Source organism: Rhyacophila brunnea, unplaced genomic scaffold (assembly GCF_057557595.1).
Source record: "Rhyacophila brunnea isolate RB1 unplaced genomic scaffold, BYU_Rbru_1.0 scaffold_3, whole genome shotgun sequence".
Taxonomy (NCBI): Eukaryota; Metazoa; Arthropoda; class Insecta; order Trichoptera; family Rhyacophilidae; genus Rhyacophila; species Rhyacophila brunnea.
This window is the reverse complement of record NW_028232965.1, coordinates 30,305,789-30,328,858: the sequence shown is the minus strand read 5'-3', so window position 1 is coordinate 30,328,858 and position 23,070 is coordinate 30,305,789. Positions and strand designations below refer to the sequence as shown.

The following is a 23,070-nucleotide window of genomic DNA, read 5'->3' as shown; positions in this document are numbered from 1 at the left end:
ATCATTTTAGGGGCTTTTGAAACTAGGCGCTTCATTTGTACTTATTTTTATTTACCTTGATTCTGATTCTGATTCTGAAACTACCTTTTTCATGGTATTATTAGTAAAAATAAAAAAAAATCGTTTGTTAGTTAAATATAATTAAACTGGAGGTTAATTGCAAAGTTTTTTGTATTCATCAGCCGCCATTTTTCATATTTTACGACTAACTTACAACGTGATTTTTTTATTAGTTTTAATGACAGTAAGGAACATTTATTTCCATGTTCACCTTTTCTAATTGTTTACTAATACATTTACAAAACAAAATCGAGGCCTTAATGTTAAATAACATTATCTAAAAAAGTGCAATTTTACTGGAGAGCCAAAAAATGCTTTGTTAGTTTCTTGTACCTCAACATAGGAGATGTTTAATTGAAACGTAAAACTTAATGTTATCTTTTTTGTAGATAACGTTATTTGATTTTAAGCACTCGAAATATTTTTAAACAGTCATCAAATTTATATATTTATAAATAAGCTTTAGGGTTTGTTGCAATCAGTGGCGAGGTATGGAGGTAGGCCGACATGAATAGTGCACACTAAACTTTATCAGTCATATGTATTTGTCAGATACGACTCCTCCACTCTTTGCTATTTGTTGCGATTATCTCAAAATGGGGAATATGGAGACTACCCATTTTGAAATCAATAGCCTCATTTGTTCATAATATTAATATGTAAGTTAGAAAGCAATGCAATTATTAAAGCTCCGCTTAGAAATTTAACGACTCACTCTGATTGGATTTTGATTCCCGTATAATATTATGTATATATAGTACTTACAGTATATTATATCATATTATATTATATTACAAAGGACTGCGAATTAGAATAAAAACTTCCACATAGATAATTTGGAAACACATCCGATATATTAAACATATTATAAAAAATCTGAAAAATGGTGCCGCGCGGGACTTGAACCAACATCCACCTGATTACGACAAAGTAGTTTGTTACCTACTTTATAATATATTGTGTAATATTCCTGAAGTGTCTTTATATTATATGCGTGTAGTACTGCAGAATATTATATTTTCAAATCTTATGAATTAATCGTTGAATAAAAAAATTGTTTAGAAACTACAACTATTAAAACAAAAAATATTTTAGTCGACATGCATGCAATAAATAATTGATATATTATATTCTGTCAAAAAATAATCATTATCTGCAGTATTTATTTTATTGTTTATACTAGGTATTGGCAACCTTTTCAGACGTATGGGCCAGATTAAAATAAACGTTTAATTTTATATTGTTGATAAATTAATCTGTGATAAGAAAGATAAAAATACAATAAGAATAAGTTCTGAAATATACAAAAATGTTAACAGTAGGTATCATAGGGTATGTTTTATCACAGTTTCCATTTTTTTTGAAATATTATTTTAATTTAAAAGTGGGTTTTTTTTTTAATATTTAGATTTATCTTGCTGAAAATAATGTCATTTTGTCAAAAAAATAAATTATATTCATATAAAATAAACGAATCCTAGGATTAGAGCATTTTAAATTCAAAAATTTGAATAAAAGTATCAACTGGAACATAATAATCGTCTGGAATTATTATTGCAAATTCTAGTAAAAATTCTCATAAACTAAATTAGGTGTGAAAAGATGTTTTAGCAAAAGAAAAATAGAAATAAACTATAATCAAAGGGTTCAATGATTGATATTTTTTAGCAGAATAAAAATAAAGAGATTTCGTTGCATTAATAATATAATTAATTAAAAATGTACTAATATTATATTTTGTATAATGAAATTCCGCTATTGAAAACGACCAGGTTTTCTGTTGATGTGTCAAAAAATATACCTATATAATAAAATAAAACAAAACTGATTAAATTTTCTTACTTGTAGACATAATACTGGTTCCATGTTATAGCAGGGTAATCAATTAGCAATGTACGGTGTAATTTTATTTAGAAAAGTTATTTGAGAGGAAGTCATCTAAACCGTACCTACTGAAACTTGAAGAAACATTATACGTATGAAGTTTGTAAACACATGCCTTGAGCATGTAACTTGTACGTCTATAATGTGTATTGTTGAAAGGTTGTAAGTTAATATAGAATAATGTATTGAATTTGAGTAACCAGTGAGACCAAATATTATAATATAATATATTAACGATGGGCAGGCAGAATAATAAATGTAGACAGATACTTATACATAAAGAATATGAAAGTATATTATAATTTATATAAAATATATTATTTAAGTTTATTTTTTGATATTCTTATAATATAATAATGATATGGTTGAATTTCCAATTATGATTCTTTAGCATACCAATCGATATTATAGTTCCAAGTATATTTATTTATTGAAATCTTGTATATGTTATTTTAAAAAGATTTCGAAACATTTATGGTATTTATATATTATATAAATAATTATTCCTGATGAAATAGAAATAATATTGGTAAAGAAGTTGTCTTCGTATTAAATATTTCAACATTGCATTATTCGTTTTTTAATTAAATTCAATCGTTACTTTGGTCTAGCGCCAAAATGACATTGATTCTACAATAAAAAATAATACATATATTATAGAAACGTGTAATTCCTTATTAACATATAAATATGTAAAGATATGAGGATATATTAACAGACTTTTTTTTACGAATAATGGTTGTAAGTCATTCTCCTAACCCTAACCGATCAACTTACTTCCACTGAAGTAAATAAAAATTTTAAAAAAGACATTCAATTTCTTTGATTATCTACAACCTACGGCTATGAATACATACTAAAGTGGCCGCTCTACTAACTAGGCAAACGTAGTTATAAATGCACAACTTCAATTTCTTTTTTAAACAGCCCGCTTTTATTGTTATTGAAATTATTATTTTGTCCAAATTTATGTGGCGATGACTTTTTAAATATGACGATAAACCGTATTAATTTTTTCATCCTTTTTTTAAATAATATATTTTAATAAATATTAAATAAGTAAATAATTAACATGTGAAATGATCTAATAATATTTTCAAAACAGTAAAGGCATGTGAGGAAATTGAGTGACGCAATCATGACACGGGATTAAAAATAATATCGCCACAATACTGAAGCTCGTGTGGATATAAATTATTAAATATCAAAGAGATTGATTATTTTATAGAAAAATCTATTTTTAAAAATGACACCGTCGAAAAAATTTATCAAACTAACTTTAAACTGTAAAAATAAAAAAACCATACACTGAAAACGTTCAATTTATAAGATTTTTTTTATTGTAAGTATACCTTAAAATTCTCAAATAATCATTTATTTTTCCTCTCATAGTTTTAGAGTTTAAAACCATTATTTTTTTCGTTTCGGTCTTCGTTCCGGATTAAGTAAAAAAACATATATCGGTTCGGTTCCGGTTCGAATCCCTGGTTTTAATAAGTTTGTTTTTATTGCCTGTACAATTCGATGTATAATGAATCCGCCTTATGTAGTGATTTCGTAACAGAATTTTGTTTTACAAAAAATTAATTTTAGCCACTTAGTTCAAACATAGCTGATGTCAGATCAGTAAATACATTTTTTTAATATAATTTTTCAATAAAGTGTATTTAAATGCATGCGTCGTTTTCCCATTATTACATTCTTTAGTAGTACAATACTCCTCTCTAACGAAGACAATAATAATGTTTTGAATCCTTTCTATGGTGTTATATACAATTTAAACGATTTAAGTATTTGAATGTCAAAATATATTTTGATGACCACAAAAAAGTGATAAGTACAACCAATTGTAGTACAAATATAATATTATGAAGTCTTTGAAAAAAAAAATGTGATTCCATGAAAAAAAATAATTAAACTAATTTAAAATATATTAAAAAATATGTAGTGTGCTTTAGTATCAAACACATATTATTTTTAATATTGATATTATAATAAATAATCCATTATGGAAGGCAATAATAAAATCGAAGGTACTCGTACCTACTTATTGTAATACTATATTTATTCAGTGAACATTGGAAAGCCTTAATAAATAAAAACGGACATGTTTTTATTTTGAGGTAACGTCTTGTTTTACTGTTAAATAAAACGATTTAAATAAAATTTTCTTTGCGTATTTTCACTAGTGTAGTATGAAAAAATATTGAAGTCACCATCGATAATTTAATTTGTCTTTAATGTCCATAAAAAACGAAGAACAAAAAATCGTTTCCAGGAAATCGCCCGTAAGACCGGATTATTAATTTTCTATAGGAAATTCCCTAAAAATACGGCGGTGATTGCCAAACTGAATATTTTTAGAGGGGAAGTCGAGACACCGCACACGTCTACTCGCGTGACTACCAGCAATCCATCATCTCCTCGAACGGGGATTGTTATGCTAATTTATATAGTAATGAATCGTGTATAGATGAAACGTCATGCAGAGCCAATAGATTTTTTATAGGTATTCCGAATTGAATTTTAACGAACTTTCTCCATGCGACGGATCTACGTTTCAGCTATGCTATTTATTCGTTTTATTAGACGGATTTTTTTCATCCCCACTGGCTCAATTTTAACGTATTTTGGTTCCAGTAAATACTGAATACGTCAAATATGTTGTATATATCTATAGCTAATTTAAATAATTTTTTATGCGCTTATAATATTGAGAAGCTGAGAATCGAATGAATACAAGTAGTGCACTATGTGATCGCGCTAAGTAAATCGACTTAAAATTTTAAACATCGTATACATAAATGAAGTATTATTATTTTTTAAGTAATTCATTATTATTATTTCAAGAATATTTTTATAGATATTATTTATGTATTAAGTATTTTAATGATAATAATCTAAACAAAACTATAAAAAAAATACATTTTATACACAGCGGTCCATGGAATTTAATCCAATGTGAAGACTAAAATGTTGATGACTTTTCATACATTAATTATTATTGTCTTCACGCACACAAAGTGCTAATATAACCACTGTCATAACTCATAATATTTTATTTACTTATGTGATTTATATTCATTTAAAAATCCGCACCTTAATTTACAATGGAAAGTCGAATTCATTAAACATAAGAAGGTATGTCAGTATTTTTTTATATACTATAATATGCCTAAAATATCTAATATACTTCAAATATGTATACGAAATCATGGTCACTAAAATCAATCTTTATGAAAAAGAACAAAATTTAATCAACAACGTTCACAATAATTTCAGTTTGAACCTTGAATATACCATGATTGATTTTTAATGTATTTATATTCTATGGTAGCAATAAAATATGTATATAAAATACCATTTGAATTGTCCTTAGATATTTCAAAGGGGTATTTAATGTGAATTTAATATCACTTTTTAACGAAAGTTTAACATGGTTATGATTCCTTGCATGTCTTTATTGTCAAATGAATTGTTATAATAATTAATAATGATATCTTGATACCAATTATACATTGTAATTTAAATATTTTTGATTGCGTTATTTTAAAAATATTCGGACTGTTAAATATATAAGAATCTGTAGTGTAGTTTAATCATTTTATTTTGGTATTTTTAATACAAGTACGTATGTTTATTCACGATAAAAATATTATTAGGTAATACTTTTTTTGTATTGTGTTGTTTTTTTATACAAAAAATGTTAGTAATTGGAAAATGTGTAAAATGAAGTGTGTAAACGTTGCGCATGTTCATGTATTTTTTTCGAGAAATTCGTAAGTACCAAGATAGATCTTTTGAACAATTTTAATTAAAATTTTATTTAAAAAAAATATTCTATGGTTAGAAAACACACAGCCTAAAACCTAAGAAACATCATTGCTCTCTATAGAATTTAATTAACCACTTTTAGGGCTGCGGTGTTATATAAACGTTTTCTTTGGTTTTAATTGCTTTTTAAATGCTTCATTTAATTTTCACAATTTCTCAGTACTAAGCGTTCATAATGTTGCTCATTGGATATCTTTAAATAGCACATACACTAGTAAACATTGAGTAAGTTTAAATTAATTTATTTAAGCACAGAGATAATTTTCTTACTAATTGTAATCTTTTGAATTGTTTAAAGGATCATTGAGTCAAATAAGTATCTATTTTATACTCACTTTCAAATAGGTACAATATAGATATTTACATAGATAACTTCAGTTTATTTATGTATAATATACATATTATGTATTACAATAAAATAATAATACATTTTTCATTGCACATTTATACGTATTTTTCAATATTATATTAATAATAAAAGTAAAATATTATTTAAAAAAATGGTTTGTATAAAATTAGACATATACAATATATATTATAATATCTCCGACACTCCCTTTGGTCTTTTACAGTTACACTATATATCAAAACCATATAATAATATGATTTTTTTAGTTAACAAAATCATGGCAGTCTTATTCAAGACATTTTTGACCCGTTAATAGTATTATTATGAATTTTAGTAATTTTATATTGTCGAGGTGCAAGATTAAATAATAGCAATCATTAAACTTTACCATTTGAGACACACTGTTCTGTAAATATTTTCCAAATATGTCCAAACGGAAATAAATCACAATAGGGATTTTACGTTTACAGCATAATGTAAACAGTGATGTGCCTTCATTGTTTGCAAATGGAAAATATAATATTTTTTCTTGGCCGAGATGTCGCGCAGTGGATCTACACTATCGATTTTCTTTTCAAATGACAAGCTTTCAGGTAAAATCAACATTAACTGATTGAATAATGCAATCGTTAAATCAAAGGTCTTTAACGTTTTTATGGTGGTTATGATTATGAATAATATGCTAAACCATTTTTAATGTCATCGTATGATATTCACATTGCCACGTAACGTCCATTATCGTTAGCTTTTTGTTCATTATGATCGAAAATACAATTTTGGATAATGCTTTTTTCTAATGCGTAAAAGCTGTTTTTAATCTGTGATACGCGGGTTGCATGAGTATTTGGTGAATTGATGTATTTTGTTCCGCTGAAATGTGATCACGACCATTACTATTAAATTGAATATTAACAAAAGAACATTTAATGTAATTATTTAACCTCAAGCTAAATCTAACACAGTTCATTGGTAATCTAATATATAAAAATTAATATTTGTGTGTTTGTTTGTTCGTATTTAATGCGCAGCCATACCGTTCATCCGATTGCGATAAAACTTTGTAAACTTATTGCTTGCACTTGCGGAAAGAGTATAGGCTATACTAATATATAAAAATGAATGTCTGTCTGTCTGTCCCGTATGCGTTCCTATACCATTCATCCGATTGCAATGAAATTTTGGTAAGTGGTTGTATGCATACCCATAAAGGTTTCTGAATTAGAAAAATCATCATCTTCTTCTTCTTCTTCATTATATTTTCTTTTATTCGTATGGTTCCTATACCATTCATCCGATTGCAATGAAATTTTGGTAAGTAGTTAAATGCACACCCATAAAGGTTTCTGAATTAGAAAAATCATCATATTCTTCTTCATCTTCATTCTATCTTATTTTATTCGTATGGTTCCTATACCATTCATCCGATTGCAATGAAATTTTGGTAAATGGTTGTATGCACACCCATAAAGGTTTCTAAATTAGAAAAATCATCATCTTCTTCTTCTTCTTCATTCTATCTTCTTTTATTCGTATGGTCCCTATACCATTTATCCGATTGCGATGAAACCTTCGTCAGTTGTTGTGGTAACATCCGCAATGGTTTTTGAATTAGTACAACTATCTTCTTCTTCTTCTTCTATTCTATATTCTTCTATTCGTATGCGTTTCTATTCCATTCATCCGATTGCAACAAATTTTTCGTCAGTAATTGTGCCAACACCCGCGAAGGTTTCTGAATTGGTACAACCATCTTCTTCTTCTATTCTATCTTCTATTCGTATGCGTTCCTATACCATTCATCCGATTACAATGAAATTTTGATCAACTGTTGTGCTCACGCCGCAAAGGTCTCTGAATTGTTACAACTATTTTCTTTTTTCTTCTATTCTATCTTCTTCTATTTGTATGCGTTCTTATACCATTCATCCGATTGCGATAATATTTTGACCAGTTGTTGTGAGCACGCCCGCAAAGAGTTCTGAATTAGTACAACCATCTTTTTCTTCTTCTATTCGTATGCGTTCCTATACCATTCATCCGATTGCAATGAAACTTTGGTGAGTTGTTGTGCCCTTGCCCGCAAAGGTTTCTGAATTACTACAATCATCTTTTTCTTCTTCTATTTGTATGCGTTCTTATGCCATTCATCCGATTGTGATGAAATTTTGACCAGTTGTTGTGCGCAAGCCCGCGAAGGTTTTTGAATTAGTACAACCATCTTCTTCTATTCGTATGCGTTCCTATACCATTAATCCGATTTCAATGAAACTTTGGTGAGTTGTCATGCGCATGCCCACGACGGTTTCTGAATTAGAAAATCATCTTCTTCTACTATTCGTATGCGTTCCTATACCATTCATCCGATTGCGATGAAACTTTTGTCAGTTGTGTGCGGTTTCTAAATTATTATTATATAACATACAAAGTTTGTTGTTTGTTTGTTCCATCCAATTTTGATTTTTTTTTTACTACATATTTATAACATTAATAACGTTTTCATATTTTGGATTCGATTTTAATTTAGTGTTCTTATGTTTGACCTTTACTCCTATTATAATTATTTTCATATTGCCATATTTTATTACACATATATTTTAATATTAAAGAAATAATTACCTCTTATTATTTTTCAAATATCTAAGATAAATATAACCACGAAGCGACCCCGTGCGAAGCCGGGTACTTTAGCTAGTCTAATATATAAAAATTATTATCTGTGTGTTTGTTTGTTCGTATTTAATGCGCAGCCATACCGTTCATTCGATTGCGATAAAACTTTGTAAACTTATTGCTTGCACTTGCGGGAAGAGTATAGGCTATACTAATATATAAAAATGAATGTCTGTCTGTCTGTCTGTGTGTCTGTCCCGTATGCGTTCCTATACCATTCATCCGATTGCAATGAAATTTTGGTAAGTGGTTGTATGCATACCTATAAAGGTTTCTGAATTAGAAAAATCATTATCTTCTTCTTCTTCTTCATTATATTTTCTTTTATTCGTATGGTTCCTATACCATTCATCCGATTGCAATGAAATTTTGGTAAGTGGTTGTATGCACACCCATGAAGGTTTCTAAATTAGAAAAATCATCATCTTCTTCTTCTTATTCATTCTATCTTCTTTTATTCGTATGGTCCCTATACCATTCATCCGATTGCAATGAAACCTTCGTCAGTTGTTGTGGTAACACCCGCAATGGTTTTTGAATTAGTACAACCATCTTCTTCTTCTTCTTCTATTCTATATTCTTCTATTCGTATGCGTTCCTATTCCATTCATCCGATTGCAATAAAATTTTCGTCAGTAATTGTGCCAACACCTGCGAAGGTTTCTGAATTAGTACAACCATCTTCTTCTTCTTCTTTTTCTTCTTCTTCTTCTTCTTTATTCTATCTTCTTTTATTCGTATGGTCCCTATACCATACATCCGATTGCGATGAAACCTTCGTCAGTTGTTGCCCGCAATGGTTTTTGAATTAGTATAACTATCTTCTTCTTCTTCTTTTATTCGTATGCGTTCCTATACCATTCATCTGTTCCTATTCCATTCATCCGTTCCTATTCCATTCATCCGATTGCAATAAAATTTTCGTCAGTAATTGTGCCAACACCTGCGAAGGTTTCTGAATTATTACAACCATCTTCTTCTTCTTCTTTTTCTTCTTCTTCTTTATTCTATCTTCTTTTATTCGTATGGTCCCTATACCATTCATCCGATTGCGATGAAACCTTCGTCAGTTGTCACCCGCAATGGTTTTTGAATTAGTATACCTATCTTCTTCTTCTTCTTCTATTCGTATGCGTTCCTATACCATTCATCCGATTGCAATGAAATTTTGATCAAGTGTTGTGCTCACGCCGCAAAGGTTTCTGAATTGTTACAACTATTTTCTTTTTCTTCTATTCTATCTTCTTCTATTTGTATGCGTTCTTATATCATTCATCCGATTGCGATGAAATTTTGACCAGTTGTTGTGAGTACGCCCGCAGAGTTCTGAATTAGTACAACCATCTTCTTCTTCTTCTATACGTATGCGTTCCTATACCATTCATCCGATTGCAATGAAAATTTGATTAAGTGTTGTGTTCACGCCCGCAAAGGTTTCTGAATTGATACAACCATTTTCTTCTTCTTTTTCTTCTATTCTATCTTCTTCTATTCGTATGCGTTCTTATACCATTCATCTAATTGCGATTAAATTTTGACCAGTTGTTGTGCGCAAGCCCGCAAAGGTTTTTGAATTAGTACAACTCCCTTCTTCTTTTTCTATTCGTATGCGTTCCTATACCATTCATCCGATTGCGATGAAACTTTGGTGAGTTGTCGTGAGCACGCCTGCAAAGGTTTCTGAATTAGTACAACCATCATCTTCTCTTCTATTCGAATGCCTACCTAAACCATTCATCCGATTGCAATGAAACTTTGGTGAGTTGTCATGCGCGTGCCCACGAAGATTTCTGATTTAGAAAACCATCTTCTTCTACTATTCGTATGCGTTCCTATACCATTCATCCGATTGCGATGAAACTTTTGTCAGTTGTTGTGCGCACACCTGCAAAGGTTTCTAAATTATTATTATATAAAATACAAAGTTTGTTGTTTGTTTGTTCCATCCAATTTTGATTTTTTTTTACTACATATTAATAACATTAATAACGTTTTCATATTTTGGATTCGATTTTAATTTAGTGTTCTTATGTTTGACCTTTACTCCTATTAGAATTATTTTCATATTGCCATATTGTATTACAAAGATACTTTAATATTAAAAAAATAATTACCTATTATTATTTTTCAAATATCTAAGATAAATATAACCACGAAGCGACCCTGTGCGAAGCCGGGTTCTTCAGCTAGTAAATAATAAAAAATATACGACATTGGTATGTAAGCATAACTATTATAAAGGTATCTAATAGTTTTTGGATATTTCTGTGCTTGATTTTTGTTACATAAAAAGCAATATTGTTTAATGATATTAATACTGAATATTTTTTAATATCTGTATATCAATATTACGTGTTGATATTTGAATTTTATAAAATATGTCCATCATGAAATGGAAACAAACTCATTCATGACATCACATTACTACTACTTAAAATAATGATATGGATCCTAATGATTGCTTATTTTAAGTAATACCTAGAAGAAGTAACGTAAACTCTTAAAATTCAAGTAAATTATTAACATTCTGTCATTCGATTAAGTTTAACCAGGAGAGTGCCATGAGAGTTTTATTTCACAACTTTATTATCAAAGTCATGTATATTTTATGTCAGTTCGTGTATTTATATTAAAACAACGATATTCAAACATTATTATTTTTTATTTGTCATCATTCTATGGGTATTTTATATTATTTTACAGTGATTTATTGTACCTACTCTAAAAATAGTTGGCTTCTAGGTACCTACTACCTAGTTAGTAAAACTTGTCTGGGAGTGAAAAGGTTAAAAACCAATACACTATTGTATAAGAACCGAAATACATACGTTAAGCGTGCAACATAGGAAACGGCACTAAGGTACCAGCGAATGATATTCGATGCACTCTTAATCAATCAATTCTGATTTACAAAATATCATATTTACATTTTGTTATAAAATGCTTCGTGTAGGTACATAAAAAAATTGTCTGCGGTACAATTTTGTATAGTAATGAAATAGGTACAATGAAAAATTGTATTCGCGCTATTTTTCAAACCTCTTAATAACATTATTAATGTTTTCATATTACATATATATATTTACATGATTCGGTTATATTGTAATGTATTTTGACCACCGCCACAAACTATACAGTATGATATAAAATAAATAGTAGGTATTAGGTATACGCAAATTAATAAAACTTCTTTAACATGATTATCGGTGAGTAACATAAATTAAAAAATAAAAGAATTAGTAATAGTTAAAACTTAACATAGTCATATAATATATTCTAAAGAATCAATCATTAAAAAAATAGGTTGCTTTGAATTGTACTAACAAATAGGTTAACCGCATGATAGACATCGTCATAAAACATCATATTATCAGTACTCTGATGGGTGGTGGCAACCGCAGAATTATGATGTAATTAATAGTCGGAGCATGAAAGTTACAAGTTAGTATATATGAAATTATTGTGGTAGGAATATAAGGAAATATACACAGGTATTGTTAAGAATATGTAATGTATATTGTGGTGAACATTAAGGCAAGCAAGACAGGTGAAAAAAATACTTGGTCATCTGATTAACTTTGATCACGTTGTTTGTAATGCGAATAATGAAAGCTTTACATCAGTCAGTGTCACGTGGTACACAGTCCGCAGCCATTTGTTGGGACGTTGTCACATAAATTACCTTTATCAGGGCGAGGAGCTTTAACTGATTTATTCGATAGCGATAATGTCACTTTTATGACTTTTGCTCGGTCTCCAATGATTGGGAAAATGTTATATGACAATTCAGACAAAAATAAAGCGATCGACCTTCAGACCGAAATCGAAATTACGGATGATCAATCATTTTTAAAGCGGCACAAATCACTCGTCAAAGTTCAATTCAAAAGCTGAAAATTATATGATTTTTTAATCGGATCTCGTAAAACATGATCGTATTCAATCATGTACGTAAATCAGTTTTGTGTTACTTCGACAATGTGTAAAGAATATCAACTGTGTAAATAATGGTGAATAATGAAATTTGCCTACACTTCACTTTTATTTTATTAAATTTTAATAAAAGATCGGTAGACAAAAATGCCAAAGCAAAACTGATGTAAACAGTTGAGTTTCCAAAGATAGTATATAATCTATTATAGACTAACATAGAACTAAATGCATATTAAAATAGGTAACTAAGAAATAAAAAACGATCATGTTAGTTATTGTATTTTATAATTTGCACTATTTACACAATTTTATTTACTTCAAGCTCTGCTCTTTTCTCAAGATATTGCTGTAAATGGTATATTAAAAATATTAAAGATGAAAGCGGTTTCGGAGTAAAAAAAATAGTGAAAAAATCAATACGAGCATATCTATCTATTTCAAAATATTAAAAATATTAATACTTTTTTATATTACCGATTTAAAGGCTTAAAAGACCTATTATTACAAATTAAAACATCGTTATACTTACAAATTAAAATAGTATCCTCTTATTGGTATATCGTATTGTATAGTTATTTATCTTTAAGTTTTTCTAAAGATTATTGTTTTTATTATATTTCATATTAAACTTAAAGAAACATCGCATAGGTACCTGAAAAACAAAAATGTGTATACTTTGAAATATTTTTTACTTGTATCGAATCGAACTTCGGTATGGTCACCATTTATTATTTGGGAATAATTGTTAACATTAATAAAATGAAATGATTATGTAGAATACATATAAATATAAGTGTATATATGAGTAGCTGAATAAATGAGTTTTATCTTAAATTGTTTTTTTAACATTAACGGTGTATTGATACAAAAACAAAAGTATCCCTTGGGTGTATTTGCACTTACTTATTTCCGAAGTTTCTATCTAAATTTGTAAAGTTTTAGCAACAGCATGTAATTTAAAATTCCATTCACAGTCGTGCTTTTCCCAATAATTTGTTCCTTTCGTTTAAAACTCGTACTTCTAAAAGCTTTGCGCAAAGAACATATTTTTGGAAGGATGTTCATTAATTATAAACATGCTTGTCTGGTACAAGTTAGCAAAATTAAGAGATAAAAGTTTGACATGAATATTTTCACTGAAAGAAAAAAGTTTTCTCAAGAAAACCTTTGTTTACACATCAATCGTATTTTGACCACCATAGTTGAATTATTTCGCAGCAAATGTTATTTATACAACGATTCATAAAATTTTGGTTATTTAGATTAAATAAACGATGTAGTTAATGACCTATATTACTAAAAAGTGTTGTGATATAACTATTGACAACAGATACTAAAATACTTTTAGAGAAAAGGTTAAAATATGCTAAAATTTATAGAAGATACCGATCACTAAAATAAATTTAAATAGTTCGTTAGTTTTATTTGTAAATCTTATTTAAAATTAAAAAAGAAGCTTTTACATTTACAAGACTCCGTTCTCTAATTAATATACGAGAATCTTGACAGGAATTAAATGTTTGAAAGTCTTATAATGTTTCTTTACGGTGTAGTTAAATAAGTAAGTAGGCAACTTATATAACTACAGTTGTTTCATAGCACACCAAATTGAGTTACTTTAGCGTTTTACAAGAATATGAAAACTATATATTTAAAAATATTTTCATATGCGTGACGCTAAACAGCTTTTAGTTTGGCTCCTACTATGAGATATATTAAAGCAGTAACGCTGTCATAAAATAGCTCTCTGAGAATATGCTGAAACAATGGCTGTTAGGCATACTTAAAAAGGCGCAGCTACAATCACGTAAACCATACTGACTATTTTTGTAAATATTGTAAAAATACGTTTATTAATATTATAATTTAATAAATATAAATTAGTTTCCAGAACATCCAATGTATCATCGGTATTTGTAGCATATTGTGATTCATACTTAACGGTTCACGTGCGCTACGTAGGTCAAAATGGAGATTTTATGGTATTTTTTCAACATAAGCCTGGACATTCCTTAAATGTTGTAGATAATCTATTTATATAATTTTGAAGCCTTATTATTCTTTATATTTATTTTAAACATTTGATGACTGCATGAAAACGACTTGAAAAAAACGAGGTTTTTTCGGTTAGGTACATCTTCAAACACGAGCGTTAACATGATCTTACTCCCACTTTAGTTATCATTTGTCAATTTATCGCTACGGCCGTATGTTGCAGCTTAACTACTGTGAAATGACAATAGAAATGGCGCATTTCAAAAAAATACTACCTTATTCTTAAGGCAATAATTAATATTTTATTACATTTGAATGGTCAAAGACATAGCTTATAATCAGTATCTTTAAAACTTTCTTCAAATGTGTTAATTGTGCTCATTTTAGGAATAATAAAATGCCTAATTCTTGTTAAATTTGGGATCACGGAGATTATAAATATATTTTTTATCGTAAATATTTCACTATATAATGTTAGCAACAATTTTACTAATGGTTTTATAAATGCGTGTAAAAAATTAATAAAACTGAAAAATCTTAACACCACTGCACATGGATGCACTAAAATATGACTATATTCTAAAATATTAGATCGAGAGGTTTAAAATAATACTATTAAATTTTATGTAATAAAAATACTTTATGCAGTCATCAAATGTTTGAAATAAATATAAAGGATAGTAAGGCTTCAAAATTAAATAAATAGATTATCTACAACGTTTTATATTTACCCCTGACTAAAAATATTTCCAAAAACAATAATAGATCTATGGCATTTAAAATTAGATATACATGCAGCATTATAGTTTCATTTTTTTTTTTTTTTACCATAATATGGAAAGTATCATCATTTTCATTTTTGAGATTTAAATGTGTGTAAAGAAAAAAATAACAAATAAATCTTCTATTATTTTTAGAATATAATATCTGATATTGTAAAATATTAAATCTTCTATAATGTTTCCAATTTTACCGCGTATTTTTAACGTTATAACGTGAATTAGAATATTGTATCGAACAACCATTTTTGTAAAAAGAAAAAAAAATGTTCCTTAAAAAATTTTGACCAACATAAAAATTGATTAAGTTAAGTAGGTACCTATATTGTATTTCTTACCTTACAGTTATAAATTCAAAATACCTAAATTGATTACAAAGTTTTTGCCAAATAGAGCCAAATTTCGTAAAAAAAAAACTACAGACACCTCTCTTCTTAATAAAAAATATTCTTAATAAATAATAGGAAATATACCATCCCACAAATAATATAAATCTGTTATTGTCAAATTAAAGATACAGATACCAACATGTTGGTAATACCTGCTTAAAATTATTTTAAAGCCGATAATACTAATATAATGCTAATACAATTATGGGAATCATCTTCCTTAGGTTATTCATAGAATTTGATAATGAGAGCAAAACATAACATATGAAAAACTAAGTAAAATATTAAAGTAGGTACTTAATTAAAATTTCAGGGTAATGAGAGGCAGTGTAAATTCTTCAACCCTTCTAAAATTCTTCAACATTTAAGAGATTCTTGTGTAACAACATTTTTAGTTAAAACAGTAAAAAGCTTAAACATATTATAATTAAGGTCAGGAGCCTGTAAAAAATGAATGGGAAACATATTCAAATTTACTTTTACAACCTTAAAATGAATTAGTCATTATCTTGGTAGGAAGTTAAATCTATTGTGTTGTACAAATTATTGTAAAATGAACATACCATTTACTACCATTTATTTAATCAATATACATGATTCGGAACAATTCGGAATTATGCATTAGAAATATATCGGTTACTGGAAGAACTCGAAATCTCATTGAATATGCTTTACTGACTGAGCTACCTGTATTCATTTTAATGAAAATACATAGTTTTGAAGAAAAAAAACTATTAGAATACTTATTTGTAAGTGCAATGTCATCTATAATATAAAAATTTTGTTAACACCTGACGCCATCTATAATAGAGATGGAGAATCTATGACACGTGAACCATTTTTGTGTCACGTGCGAGTAAAATTAGAATTTGTAAGCAAAAGTGTAGTAGTATTTTATACTCCATGTATCATATAGCTCAAATATACTTCATTTGGCAACATTAGTTGTCAGCATTGAAAATAATTACGCGATATTTTAATTAATATTTTTCCTTGATTTACCGTTAGCGATATATAATAAAGAAGTAATATTATTACATATTGCAATTTTAAAAGAGTGAAATTTATTATCCGATACGTATAATATTTAATCGACAAAATAGCATACCTCTACTTTGGCCATCTTTTTTCTTAAAATATGACTGCCAAAAATTTTTTTCGGGTATGAATTATTACAAATTAATAAAAAGTTAGAGATCATCTTAGATTTTGGTTGAAATTTGTGTAGATTTATATTTTTATTATAAACCACGTCTTTAATTAATTTAACACCAGACATACAAAAAATATCTCTGTGTATTAAGTATAAAAATATATACATAATTATGGCCAGTACTTTACATTATTTATTCTGGTAAACTGACAATAAACCACTGTGTAAAAACAATAGAAATTCGGATTTTTATTTTATCATTATATGACGGAGGACTATTTTTTTTTAAAGATTTTTACATATTAACTGACACACTTGTAGAAAAAGGTTTCCCATCTGTGATATATAATCTTGTTAGTAATTAATTCTTTAATTACCATCTTGATTGACCTTCCATTGGTAGAATTTGAAGCGTTACGGATAAATTCACTCAAAAAGTGTGAGTTATTCAAAACCAAAAATACATTAGTATCAGTTTGAATATATACATAAGAACTATTTAAAATAATAGTTTAATTGGTTTCATCATAATATATAATTAATTATATCTATATAACTTCATAAAAATAACTAATTTTCCCTAACGCCTTTTATCTTAAGCAAGGTCGATTTTATTATTATGATCGATATGAATGCTTACATTATAATTATAGTATAAACATTCAATAATATCTTAATTAATACTGTATGTATCTAGCGGATTATTATCTTACTTTCAATACAAAGGTGAAACAGTGATTTTAGAGCTTCGAGATAGATTATGATCTTCAAACATGTCCGTACAGTGGTTATCAATAATAATTGGAATGGTCATATGTTAATAAAATATATTTGTTCAATACAAAATTAAATTTATAAATAAATAATAACATAAAATTGTTTGAATGTCCATTTCAGAAACCATAGCTTATGGTGCGATGTATTATATCAATACCCACAATTGACAGGATACATTTTTTATTATAGTTTTACAAATAAACTTATTTTTAATTGCATACGATTTAAGCTCATTTTACGAAATCTGATGGTATCCATATACGAGGGTGGGTCAATAAGTCCTTAGAAAAGCCGACAGGTGGCGCGACTAGTACTGTAAGCGGTTTGTTTTCATGCAGCGGCACTACCGATTCAGTATGCTGCGAAGTTTCAATCAGATTGGTCAGGTTGTTGTGTGTTTCTCGTACATTTAAAAAAAAAATTGCTTGTGGAAAATGGAAAAATGGAAAATGGAGAAAATTGAGTTTAGAGCTGTTATTAAACATTTTAATATAAAAGGGTTAACAGCAAAGGAAATAAGAAATGAGTTGGATTTAATTCACGGCATATCTGCTCCTTCACTTGCAACTATTTATAACTGGTTAAATGAATTTAAACGTGGTCGTACATCAACAAAGGATGAACCACGCTCAGGACGTCCTGTAGAGGTGACTACACCAGAAATGATCAATAAAATCCACGATATGGTGTTGTGACCGAAGATTAAAGTTGAGTGAGATAATTGAGGTTACAGGGATCTCAAAAGGTAGCGTCATTTCTATTTTACATGACAAATTGGGCATGAAAAATATTTCTGCAAGATGGGTGCCGCGTTTGCTCACAGTCGACAATAAACGCAATAGGGTGGTGGCCTCTAAAGCCCTGTTGTCGCTCATGCAACGCAATCCGGATGAATTTTTTCGTCGCTTTCTGACTGTAGATGAAACATGGATACACCACTATACTCCCGAGACGAAAGAACAGTCAAAGCAGTGGATTGCGAAGGCAAACCATGTCCAAAGAAGGCGAAAACCGTAAAATCAGCTGGTAAGGTTATGGCTACTGTATTTTGGGATGCACGTGAAATTATTTTCGTTGACTATTTGGAAAAAGGAAAAACAATAACAGGGGATTATTATGCATCTTTATTGGACCAGCTAAAAAACAAAATTGAAGATAAACGGCCTCATTTAAACAGGAAAAAAATCCTCTTTCATCAGGACAATGCCCGTGTTCACACATGTTTACGATCAATGGCTAAAATTGAAGAATTGAAGTTCGAATTGGTCGACCACCCACCGTATTCGCCAGATTTAGCCCCAGTGACTTTTTCCTTTTCCCAAACTTAAAAAAATGGCTAAATGGACAACGTTTTTTTTCAAATGAAGAAGTCATCGACCGAACAAATGCTTATTTTGAGGACCTTCCGAAAACTTATTTTTCTGACGGTTTAAAAAAAATTGAGAAACGTCTAACCAAGTGTATTGAGCTCCAAGGAAATTATGTTGAGAAATAAAAAAAAAAATACAAAAATAAAAACTGTTTTAATGCTTTTTTCTAAGGAATTATTGACACACCCTCGTACCATTCGGTATAAATATTTAAAAATTTGTTTTTATGATTATGAGATGTTTCAAATTATGTATATTCAATGTACGAGTACCACATTAATGTGTATTATTATATTGTATAAAAAAATATTTATTTAAAGTGCATGTACGTTAAAATAATTAATTTGGAGAGATACTTACAAATCAAAGTACATATTTTTAATATCTTAATTCAAAAAAGATTGTCGCCAATATCAATCGAATTGTAGATAATATTTCTGTGACAAATTTTAGCCTTCTTAAAAATATATAAATCATATAATTTGGAATGGGATAAGACGCTGGGGCTCTCTTTCTGAGGCTCCGAGTTCGATACCCGGTGAGATCACAATATATTTATATTGTAATCTCAAATCATGGGTGATTATGTAATCGTTTCATTTCTACTACTACATTAGAATGTAATAATGATATTTTTTTGTAATCATTTTCATTGCTGTTGATAATATTGAATCGCAAAAATAAAAAATGATAGAAAATATTTGAAAATACGAGTTACTTCGGCAATTGTTTAATACAATAAAATAAAAATCTTGTATAGTTTTTAATAAAAAAAATACAATACTATTATCCTTGTTAATATTAACATTATATTGAATATACCTGTAAGTTAACATCGAAGTAATAACAAAACCATAAGCTGTTATATTACTATTTATTTTGTGATGTTAATATCTATGCGCGAACGTTATTATCGGCAGCTTTGATTACAGCTCGAAACCATATACTGAATAGCAATTCTTGTAAATTAATCTGCACAGACAAACTGATAATATTGTATTATCTTAAATAAGCCATTTTCTATAATCCAATAAGATATATCTTTGACTACCTATACCACATTCGCGCGGGATTGTTAATCATAGGTATTATTATAATTGGCCATATGTTTACTAAAATTATTATAAATTTGAGGGTTTATTTAAAATTTGAAATAATTAAATATAAAAACCTTGATTATAAGATAACAACAAAAAAATGGAATACAAAATGTGTTTTCAATAATTTATTATTATTGAAAAAAAACACCAATCGAAACATTACGTAGAAACCTAAGCTTTTGAATACAGAATAAGAATTTTGAATTAGAAATCGAAAGTGATTGTTAAACATTCATCGTAAGTATGCCATCAACTAAGATAGAAAGCATTCTTTGCGCATTAGGCCAATATCGACGATGAGGTTGTCAAATTTAAATTCTGAATTTTTAAATGCAACTCAATTAAATGGCTGGCAATCTGACAATGATCGATTGATGAATTATACATATACTAATTTAAAAAATATGGTATTTCTAAAATTATTGTCCTAAATTTTTTCCGTCGGGAAAAATATTATGCTGACATAATTGAACATTTTATAAACATCGTTATGTACATCAATACTGAAATAAAAAGATAGTGCATAGTATAATAAACGAAATAAAACCACAATAATTGTCAGTAAAATGTTGTTTGTAACTTAAAGATATTAACAATGTGATTTATTACGGTTTTATGAAACTAAATGTCTTTCAAAATCTCTGTCATAAAAAACGAATATAGATAGATATTAATTTTGTAAATATATTAAGATATAATAATTAATATAATTTTATATAAATATCATGATTTAAAATAATTGATTTATTAAAAAAATAGCAATTACTGTTTATATCTTTTCATTTCTACAGTTTAAATTTTTGCACAAAAGTATAAATACAACAGTTATTTTTTTTAACAATTTTAGAATAATAATATACTGTGCCATTTGTTTTTTTTACTTACCATTATTTTAAACAAAACTAAGTTAATAAAGTAAATTTACCTTGGCAAATGATAGTGAACACCTGCAGCAGGGTAATTGGAAGATGGCGGCCGCGTGGGGCGCCACTTCTCGCCTGCGACATCCTTTTCTACCACTTCTCACCTACGCCGCATTAATCCAAGTCCAAACACCAACCCCATAGAAAATCCACTCCTATTAGGCGCGTCATGAGTTGCCAATAGTCATTTAACTATGTCTTCGCCATAATCTTTTCATCTAAATCATCAAACTCATCTAATCAACAAAACACTTTTTAAAGTACTTAACAAAAAAAAATAGAATTTTTGCAATCGAGTAAACTCACTACCTAATATATGACCATATTAAATGATTTGTTAAATATTATTAATTCTGATATAAATGTCTGTTCATAAAAATATTGTGCAGTAAAATATTTTTTTATAAATAACTGTGTTGTAAATTTAATATATTTAATTTTGTATACGTATAAATGTATTCCTAAATATTGAAGAAATAAATAGTATTTTTATTTTATTCATTAAAAGTAGCACTATAATAATAATTACCATATATTTTTTTAATGGACTTTCATTATGATGAAGATAGATGGTACTGTGTTTATTATTTTATTAATACTGATTAAGCATATATTATACTATATTTATTACAAAACCGATTAACGGCTACTTGTAACCGGTATTTATATAATTTTGCGATATAAAAGTAACGAAATCCAATCGAGTAATCTGATGATGGCAAAGTTTTAAATTAACTTCCGCAACATTTTGTTAAAGTTTTAATCGAGAAAGCTTCACGGCAGGTCAAATAAAAATGAAACATTAAAAACTTTGGTCCATTATTCTTGCAAAAGTAGCGAGGAATAAGTCATAAATAAAATTAGCGAGCTGTTGATCATAAGTAAAATATACGATGCCCCGTTGCTAACGATACATATTTTACGGCCAACTTTTATTTTGCCACTCTGAACTCGCTAACGCAACTTTCTTCTTGCAGCTCGCCCGCCTGTTTATCTTGCCATTTTATTTGATACAATGTAATTAATAGCAAAAGTTTGAATGTTTACTTGAAACTATTAAAATTATTTATTTCGCTAAAAGTGAAACGACTTTGATAAGAACTTGGTAACTACCTACTATTTTAATAATATTGATATAATATTTTAAAACCCCCCATGTATTAAAATAAATAAATGTTTTAGTTGTAGTAAGAGTTTCAAATTAATTAGTGTTACATTTCATTAAAAAAAGGAATTCTTAATTTATATAAAGAAATAAAAGATGGATTTTATAATTATTGATATTTTAAATAAAATATTTTAATAAAATTAAAAAAATACAAATATATAGTTTGAAAGATAATTTTATATTTTGGTAAATGAGTGGTTAATTTTATTTAGTAAATAACTAATATATTTACTCAATAAAATTTCATAATCCAAGTCCAGGCAATCACTTAAAACGCGCAATTTCAATGCACTTAATTCGCATGCAGTTGGCCGTTTGTCTGCCGCGTCAACGGTAAAACTTTACGAGACTTTCGGAGTGATCAGATAGACGTCTCGGCGACAAAAATCTCTTTCAGAGCGTCCACGCCGTGCGACCGCGGGCGACTGACTGCCGATGGCTCCGCTACCAACCTTCCACAGATGACCGGCGCCTGCGCATGACGGCAAAATAAGCTCGTGCAACCTGCATCCCGCTGCGCTTTCGTCAACTTGCCCGAGAAAATAATATCAATTTTCAGGTCGTTTTTCATCCCGCGCCCACTCCGCTGTGAGATTTTTCCCACCTCGAGAAATCGTTTTCCCGTGAATTGCATGCGCTGCTTCTAAGAAGGTTTATTAATTTATGGCCTGGTGCATTTTGTAAGT

At 28.5% G+C, this 23,070-nt stretch overlaps 1 protein-coding gene across 3 annotated transcripts in view; it reads right to left on the bottom strand.

Moving 5' to 3' along the window:
• The window catches only part of LOC147068210 (lachesin-like), a 142,062-nt gene extending 119,272 nt beyond the window's left edge, over nt 1-22,790 (bottom strand). For 2 of the 3 annotated variants that reach the window (XM_085952656.1, XM_085952658.1), the window contains exons 1-2: nt 22,617-22,790; nt 21,219-21,452 (exon numbers count right to left, since the gene is read on the bottom strand). In XM_085952656.1, coding sequence (XP_085808782.1) covers nt 21,219-21,300 — 82 coding nt within the window. In that variant the 5' untranslated portion in view covers nt 21,301-21,452; nt 22,617-22,790. The remainder of the gene's footprint in view (nt 1-21,218; nt 21,453-22,616) is intronic. The other variant, XM_085952657.1, reaches the window with a different exon arrangement.
• Nucleotides 22,791-23,070: the final 280 nt, after the last annotated feature.